The 8,622-nt window shown below is 58.1% G+C and overlaps 1 protein-coding gene across 4 annotated transcripts in view; it reads right to left on the bottom strand.

Annotated features, from left to right (window-relative positions):
• Positions 1 to 3,217: 3,217 nt before the first annotated feature.
• The window catches only part of FAM178B (family with sequence similarity 178 member B), a 100,048-nt gene continuing 94,643 nt past the window's right edge, over positions 3,218 to 8,622 (bottom strand). For all 4 annotated transcript variants that reach the window (XM_031655586.1, XM_009184692.3, XM_009184691.4 and 1 more), the window contains 3 exons: positions 5,714 to 5,791; positions 5,187 to 5,339; positions 3,218 to 3,597 (listed from right to left, as the gene is read on the bottom strand). In XM_031655586.1, the coding sequence (XP_031511446.1) occupies positions 3,565 to 3,597; positions 5,187 to 5,339; positions 5,714 to 5,791 (264 nt within the window). In that variant the 3' untranslated portion in view covers positions 3,218 to 3,564. The remainder of the gene's footprint in view (positions 3,598 to 5,186; positions 5,340 to 5,713; positions 5,792 to 8,622) is intronic.

The raw sequence follows: 8,622 nt of genomic DNA, 5'->3' as shown, positions 1-8,622 counted from the left end.
CCCCAAGTCATGGAAATAAAAAGGTCAGAATTTCTTTTTTAGAAATGGGGTCTTGCTCTGTTGCCCAGTCTGGAGTGCAGTGGCACAGTCATGGCTCAACGTAACCTCGGACTCCTGGGCTCAAGCGGTCCTCCCCCGTCAGCCTCCCAGGGCTACAGGTGCATGCCATCACACACGGGACAGGGTCTCACTATATTGCTCATACTGGAAAGGTCAGATTTTAAAATCAGGTCTTGGGACTCCCAATTCTGTGTTTCCACAGTCGCCATCTATCCTGACAATGCTCCGTTTCATGCTGTTTTTCCTCACCTTCAATACTACTCCCCCATCCCCCCACCTCTGGGTGTGAAGGTTGCCAGGTAGAGACCTGAGCTCTCTGGCTCTGACTCCAAGGTGGCCTCAGTGGAAAGTTTCAAAAGGCAACCGGTTTGGTTTCACTGGCAGGGCAGCGGCAGGCGTTTGGGTTCTGGAGGCCCAGGGATGTAGAAGCCTCCAGCTAATAGACTCCACGCGCTTATCCTCCCAAACAGTCTCAGAAGCTCCCAGCTCCCTCCCCTTTTCCACCTTCAGGCACCTCCTGCTGTATCCCGTCCATTCCGGCACTGGCCCTTTCTGTGGGGGTGGGCAGAGGATACAGTTTCCTGCATGGCTACTTGCTCATGATTCATACTTCTAAATGAAAGTACAACGGACAGAATAAAAGGATTTCTGGGTCTTCGATTAAGACAAAAATTACTAATCCATGTACTGGGGGTGTGGGGAGGTGCATGTACCTGGCTAGTCTCCCTAGGGCCTGGCATATTCTATGGAAGGTATCTGCACTTTGGGACTCAGGCAGTGACAACTGCTTGTGGTCAAGGAAAGACTGAAATTGTGCTAAATGCCTCTCAAGGGTCTTCAGAGATCACCCAGCAGCTCAGGCCAGCCCCTAGAGATGACCTAGGAGTCTCTCCTGAAAAGCAAGTCCCCTTCCCCATCTCTTGATGTTGGTTGTGGGCCACACTGCCCTTCATTTGAGCTACTCGCCTGCCAGCTCTCCTGAGGCAGCTGGAGGGAGGCCCGGGGTGGATACTGGGTTCTCTGGTGAACGCTGCCCGGTGGATTTCCAAGGCAGCCAGGACTGCTGTCATCCCCCAGACGGGGAAGTGAGAAAGCCTGGGTCAGCTACCCTTCAAAGGTCTTTCTGAGCGCCTGGGGACCGTGGTGACTGGGGACATAGGCATAGGAAAAGAACTCTCCCTCCCTACTTCCTCCAAAGGAGAGTTATCAAAGCCGCCCACCTGGGACGCCTTTCCCTTCCCAGCCCCTCCCTGTCACCAGGACCAAAAGGAAGCAGGAAAACATCCGTCATCACAGCCCCGGATGCGGATTTTCCAGTGGCTCCTATCAGGATATCCCTCAGCCTTTTCCCAAGGGCTTAGGGATCTGGAAAAGTCAAAGATCTGGAGGGCAAGTGGTCATCGTGCCAGCACCACTGTGAACATCTGGACCTTGGGGAGGCTGAGTCTCCAACTGATCCCAGACTAGTTTTAGAAGAAATGGTCAGCTCCCAGCCAGTCCCAGAGAGGGCCCATTACACACCCCAGGGGACAGCATACGCCCTTGGGCGACCTCACAGTGCACACCTCTGCTCGGGTTACAGCCAGGTCTCTGGAGGGACTGAGCCGTCACCGACACCTCCTCTCCCCTTGGTATCTATTTCTATCTTGGGGATGAGTATGTTTGGGGAGCAGGAGAGGAGGGGACAGTGGATAAGAGCCAGGACTGGGGAGGAAGGCTCCAGTGATCAATGCTGATGGACAGCTCGGCTCCTTCTCAGAGCCAGGTAAGGCCACCTTCCAGACCTGGAAACTCCCGTTTAGCCTCTCAGGCGTCCCTACTTCCTCTTTGCCCTTGGTAGTAGGAACAAAGAAGGGAAATTTCAAAGGTGATTTCCAGGTTTCCAGAGAAAAGTGAATAGTTACAGATGAACTGTCAGTGCATGCCGTGTGGAGCAGGGCAGCCCCGAGGGCGGGTGGAGGAGGCTGGCTCACCAGAGTCCCTGCTCGCTCACTGGAGGATCTGAGGTTGACCTGATGCTGCCGGGGCTTCGGTGGTGCCCGGGCCATGGGGGCATGTGACGCGGCCGGAACAGAAACCAGAACTCTCACAGAGGTCACCTGGCACCTAAGTCACCCTGGCCGAGGGTTTCTTCCACCTCTCGTTTGGCAAAGGCTGCCAGGCAGAAAGGCGTCCAGTGTGGTATCCAGTAGTACTGTGAGGTGCGTGTGCCCCTGAATAATAGATGCCTCCAGCTCCTGGCGTTCTGGGGACGCAGTGAGTGAGGCAGCTGTGTCTGAAACAGCCCCAGAGCTGGCGAACTCCACTTGGGGTCTGCACGTGGAGCCACTTGGCCTGAAAGCCCTTTATTTTGGGGGAATCTCTCCTAGTTAGCCCGCCCTCCCTATCCCTGTGCATGAAAGCCAAAGAGAGGGACGCATAAAGGCAGAAGAGTTGTGCGCAGCCGCCGTGGGAGCTGGCGGACAGCCAGGGTTGAGTTGCGGAGTGGACACAGTCCAGTGTGGCAGGGGCAGTCCTCTGCGACTGCCTAGCTACCTTTTGTGCCACCTGCAAAACCCCATCCAAACCCAGCAAGGGTCAGGAGGGGCCAGGGACTAAACATGGATTCTCAGGGTTGGAGGAGTGTGCAAAACGGATCTCCAGCGGTATCCTGGAGCTCAGAGGGCCACTCACTCCTCCAGGCGTTCAGGTCAAAACTACCTAGGACCCTAGCAGGGATCAGGTCCCATGAACTCATCTGGGGCAAGTCAGAGGAAAAGCAAAAGCAGCATCTGGAAGTGGCTTCTGAACCGCCCCCACTCCTGAGGCTGGGGAGTTGATTTCAGAGCTCAGCACTAAATGGAATTAAGTGTAATTACAGCCCTGATCCACATTTCGCTCTGTGCCACCTCCTCAGCAGGGGCGGGGAATGGGGAGTGGTCCCACACTGGGTCCAAACAAACGTCCCGTTCCTGGGTTTCAGACAGCTCTTGGGCCACAGTGGGCTGTGGGGAGCACTGCCCCTCCCCGGGGACTTGCAGACAGCCCTCTGCTACAGGCGGGGCCTGGGCCGTAACTGTGGAGCTGAGAACCCAGCGAAACACAGGCAGGAGCATCAGGAGACTGGACGCTGGCATGAGCCCTCGGGACAGGGACTGAAGGAAGTGTTCTAAACCACTGATGCTGAAAGACTTTAATGTGCACAAAGAAACCTCACATTGGTGACAGGGAGAGAGAGGAAGGAGGGTGGGGAGGACAGAGGCCCAGGGAAACCAGAGCTATGGAGACAGAGGCCTTAGGGAAGAGGAGATGGCTGGGAGGAGGGCTGGGGGTGGGCGAGGCAGAGAAGCCCATCCCTTGCTGAGAGGAGAGGGGGTCAGGGCGGTGGCAGAGGCAGGCTCTTGCTTCATCAGGCTGGTCAGCATGTGGCCGCCTCTGGCCTTGATGCTTCGCTTCCTCCAGTTCCCTGAGCCTGTTCACTTCCTGCTGGAGCCAGGAGCCCTGGGCTGCCCTGACCCTGCTCTTTTAGATGTCTTTCCAGGGGCTGAAGTACTGGGCCTGCGGCGAGGAGAAAAGCAGGCTGTGAGGGCCTGGGCCCAGGTGTCGCCCACTGCCCTGCAGGCCCTGCAGCTCCCCGGGCTGGCGGTGTCCATTCAGCACCCATTGCAGGCTCATGCCAGGGACCGAGTGAGCAGGATGCCTGGGTTCACAGTGCTGGCGAGGACACAGCGGTCATCAGGCTACGTGACTGTACAAGTGGTCTGCCAGGGCCCCCCTGCCAGGCCCTGAATCACTTTTCCTTCTTCTCGTGACAAGCACGCTGCTCCCACCAGAGGCTGGTGAGATCTAGTTCCTTGGGGCGTGAGGGTGAGGTTTGTTCTCTAGCCTTCTCAGAGACTTGGTGAAATCTGAGACCCAAACCACAGGCTGTGGCCCACGTGTCAGCCCTAAGTCAGAGGTTATGGGGTAAGGACGGGAGAGGAGTCAAGAGGAGGCAGGCTAGGAGTGGAGGGGCACTGGTGGTGGGGTGGGAGGTGGTCCTCACAGGTCCTGTGCCCCTCCACAGAGGGCTGGGGGCTCAGGCAGCGAGACCCCGAGCCGGCCCAGCAGGGTGCTGCTTGGAGAGATGGGGCTGGAAGGGAGGGCACCAGCACAGGGGCTGAAGTTGGTTAGGTCGGAGGCTTGGGAGTCAGGCTGGCTCATGCCCTGATTCTGACATTCACACAAGCTGCCTGCGTCATGGGGGTAAGCCATCGAGCCTCTCAGGGCCTCTGGTTAGTCTGCTCCTCTGTAAAATGGGCTCCTGGTAACACCTGCCTCATGGGGGTTGTGTGGGTTCTTATAGAAACAGATCTTCATTCAAGAAACACTAGCTGTGAATATCACACCTACAAGCTCTGAGAAGACTCGGCGGGGGTAGGGGGTGTAGTGGAGAGGACCCAGGCAGCCTGGGAGCCTTCCTCCTAACACAGCAGGAGGCCAGCCTCAGGCCCACAGCACAAGTGGGCAGACGGTGAACAGCTGGGGCCCCTTCCTGGCACTGCTCGTGACAGACTGGCACTCTGGTCCAGACTTTTCCCTCTCCAGGGCAACTTTCCTTTGCATTTCCTGAGAACTGCGCTTCTCTGTGTCCCCTTCCCTCCGCACCTACTCTGGGCACTGGATTCTTTTTTTTTTTTGAGATGGAGTCTCGCCCTGTCGCCCAGGCTGGGGTGCAATGGCGCAATCTGGGCTCACTGCAACCTCTGCCTCCTGGGTTCAAGCGATTTCTCCTGCCTCAACCTCCAGAGTAGCTGGGATTACAGGCGCCCGCCACCATGCCCAGCTAATTTTTTGTATATTTGATAGAGACGGGTTTCACCATGTTGGCCAGGCTGGTCTCCTGACCTTGTGATCCTCCCGCCTCGGTCTCCCAAAGTGCTGGGGTTACAGGCGTGAGCCACCATGCCTGGCCTTTGGCACTGGATTCTTGATAAGAATGATGAAGGCCCCTCAAACATCCCCACCCTTCCCCCACATGCCCGCTCCACCCACATCCCTGCCAGGAGCTCAGCAGCTGCAGCGAGGGTGGCTGCGCTGGTGGCTCTGGCCAGCCCTGCCTGACCACTTCCCGCCCCTCCCAGGTCTGGGGGCTGGGGGGGCACCACCTGGGGCTGGCAGTGGGTCAGAAGCTCCTGCCAGCGGATGTAGGTCTGGGTAGCCAGGTCCTTGAGCATGGTGTGGTGCGTGGCCTGGGGGCTCTCCCGGATCTGTGCGCTGATGTGGCGATCCAACTGCATGCACAGCAGCTGCAGCTCGCCCTGCGGAGGCGGAGGGAGGCCGAGAGGCGAGTGTAGCACGAGCCAGGCACATCCAAAGCAGGGCAGGAGGAGAACAAATTCAGACAAAGGAAGGGGCACATTTGAGTGACTGTTCAGAAGCTGAGCAGGAAAAGGAGGACGGGGCCAGCACAACTGCTAGGGCGCTGGTCAGTGTCCCTTGGGAATGGCTCGGCTGGTGGGGCACCGTCGGGAGGAAGAGGCCCTGGCTCTCCCGGGCTGGCTTCTCTCTCAGCCTCCTGCTCTCTGCAGTTCCTAACTGTGGGCTGGGCGCCATCCCAGTCATCCCCACGCTGCTTGGGGGAGAAGACACAGCTGGGCACCCCCACCCCAACCCCGGCCCTTGGGAGACTCACCCACTGGTCTGGAGTGACGTCCCGGCAGCTGACGACCACCCCGGCCAGCGTCAGAAGGCTGTGGCACAGGTAGCAGGCCTGGAGGGAGAGCACAGGGGGAGCTGCTTCTCTAACTCCGCCAGGGCAGCACGGCAGGCCAGGGCGGGGCTCACTCCCCCCCAGGCGGTCAGCAACAGTTTCCAGAGAGGCATCTTCAAGGCGGCCTGGGTGAGCCAGGCTCTGGGCCCGCACTCACTCGAAGCTGTGACTCCCTGGCAGGCTCTCCCAGCCTGCCCTCTGATGAGGTGCCAACCTCCCTTCCTCTAGAAAATGGAGTCAGCCATCCAGAAACACACACTGTTCCCCAGCCTTGTGCCGGGATAACAGAGGACACCTTCTGAGAGGAGCCTATCCACTCTGACCTCCGCAGTCTCTGTTCCCCGGGCCACCCTTACCCGTAGGTACTGAGGCCAGGGTGCCTCTGTGCAAACAGCAAAGGGAGCCCCCTCTGGGGGCATGTGGCCCATAGCTCCTGGACTCGGCTTACCCCTTGGCAGAATGCCACCTGCACCAACACGGGTGTAGCCTGCCTGGACAGTCTCCTTGCTGACCCGAGGAGGCAGGTGGAGAGACGGGAGCCGATGGTTCTGGCTGAGCGTCTGCACACCTCGCCTCCATCCTCATTCCTGCCAACTGCACACTCTCAAGCAGTGAAAACAGGACGCAGGCCTGCTCCATCTGGCCCGAGAACAACTTGATCTTGAGGCACCCCCAGACTCTCTTGGTGCCCATTCGCTTATGGGCTACGTGCCTGCCGTTTAGAGAAACCAAGTCACGGGGAGTGTCCCAGGGCGTGAGGCTCCAGGAGGGACGCAGCCTGCTCTGGAGTCCCAGTCACTGCCCGCAGGTGCGCCCTCCACTCAGAGGCCCCGCTGCCTTGTCCTCTCAGCTCTCTCTTCATGTCTAGGATCAGGAGGTGGCAAATGACCAGCCCTGCGGACAAGCAGGGGTGGGAGAGGTGGGCTCTAGAGATGCCGGCAGGTGACAATGGGCTGGAGCTCAGAACCAACCCATGGCCCCTGTGCCCTGGCTTCCCCTGACCTTATCACCCTGCCCTCCCAGGGTGCCAGGCAGTGCCTCAGCAATGGCTACAGCTTCTTTGCACAGGCCCAGGAGTCTCCTCAGGGCAGAAGCCAGACCACTTCTCAGGGCATCAGATTTGGTACCATCAACTGACTTCTTAAACCCAAATACCGGCCAGGCACGGTGGCTCACGCCTGTAATCCCAGCACTTTGGGAGGCCAAGGAGGTAGCCGGGTGTGGTGGCGGCGCCTGTAGTCCCGGCTGCTCTGGAGGCTGAGGCAGGAGAATGGCGGGAACCCGGGAGGCGGAGCTTGCAGTGAGCCGAGATCGCACCACTGCACTCCAGCCTGGGTGACAGAGCGAGACTCCGTCTCAAAAGAAAAAAAAAACCCAAATACCAGTGTAAAATCCTGAGGTCAAAGGCCACCTGAGGCTCCCACCAGTAGCACCCACCCTGCCTAGGACCCAGCCTGTTCTTCAACACAACCGTGAAGGCCCACGGGCGGTCTGACTCCACAGGCTGACCATGTGGCCCTGCACACGGCACGCAGAGAAGACACGGTGGGGGAAACTGAGGCATGTCTCCAGGAGAGCTGCCGTGGGGTGGGGAAGACCCAACCTCTGTGAAGCCTAGCTCCCTCTACCTGCTGGGCCCCTGTAGCAGCCTGTGGGTGCCCCAGTCGCCCGGCCCGGCTGGCCTGCTGCTGATGCACCGCCGGCTCCCTGAGCTCCCCTTCCCTCCCACCTGGCCTTGCCTTTGGGACTCTGTCCAGCCTTCGCAGTCCTGCAACAGCTCACTGCCCCTTGTCAGAAAGCAAGTTTGGGCCTGTGTGCCGGACACTATACCTTGACTGAGACACGGCGCGTGAGACACTCAGGCATTAGAGGGAGAAAGATACTTCAGCAGGGCAACCATTTGGTCAAGAAATAACGTCTCTCTGCTTCTGCACTGACCAAAAGGAGAAAGGGCCCTTCCAGGGGTTTGGGAGTATGGGGAGCACAACTCAGAGGCTTCAGGAAGTGGCTAAGCTACAGTGAGCCTCAAAGGAACAGTAGGAGTTGAGGCAAAGATGGCCCTATGCAGGCAGAGGAGGGCTGATGACAGACCCTGAGGGCGGTTCCAGAACCAGAGGCCGGCACAGGTGCAAGGGAGTCAGGGTGACCTGGGGGCAGAGTTGTAAGGACAGGGGGTGCCTGGGGGAGGCAGGTGAGAGAATGTGGCCGCACTGGTGTGCTGGAATGCACTAGGCAGCAGGAGAATGAGCTCCCTCTGGGAGAAAGGATTACAGGGTATCCTTATCTTTCCTTTTTCCTTTTTTAAGATTATTTCTCTACAACGTGTATACTCATACAGTGAGAATACAATGAAAGTTGCTTTAAAACTTTTTTTAACAAGATACTGCCAACTGTAATTGACTGAACCTAACTGGGTTTGGGGTGGGCGTGAGGCCTGGGAGCGGGACTTGGCCATGAAAAGAAGCTGAGACCCAGGCTGGGTGAGGTGGTTCATGCCCGTAATCCCAGCACTCTGGGAAGCTGTGGCGCAGGAGATGGAGACCAGCCTGGGCAACACAGCGAGACCCCGTTTCTACAAAAAACCAAAAAGTTATCCAGCATGGTCACCTGTAGTCCCAGCTACTTGGGAGGCTGAGGCAGGCGGATGACTTGAGCCTGGGAGGTTGAGGCTGTAGTGAGCTGTAACTGTGCTATTGCACTCCAGCCTGGGCAACAGAGCAAAAACTGGTCTCAAAAAAAAAAAAAAAAAAAAAAAAAAAAAAAAAGCTGAGGCCCGTCTTTAAGAGGGCAAGCGAATGATGAGAGGTGGCAGGGGATGCCGAAGAAAACAT

This window comes from Papio anubis, chromosome 14 (assembly GCF_008728515.1).
Source record: "Papio anubis isolate 15944 chromosome 14, Panubis1.0, whole genome shotgun sequence".
NCBI lineage: Eukaryota > Metazoa > Chordata > Mammalia > Primates > Cercopithecidae > Papio > Papio anubis.
The sequence above is the reverse complement of the archived record's forward strand: the minus strand, read 5'-3'. Positions and strand labels throughout refer to the sequence as shown.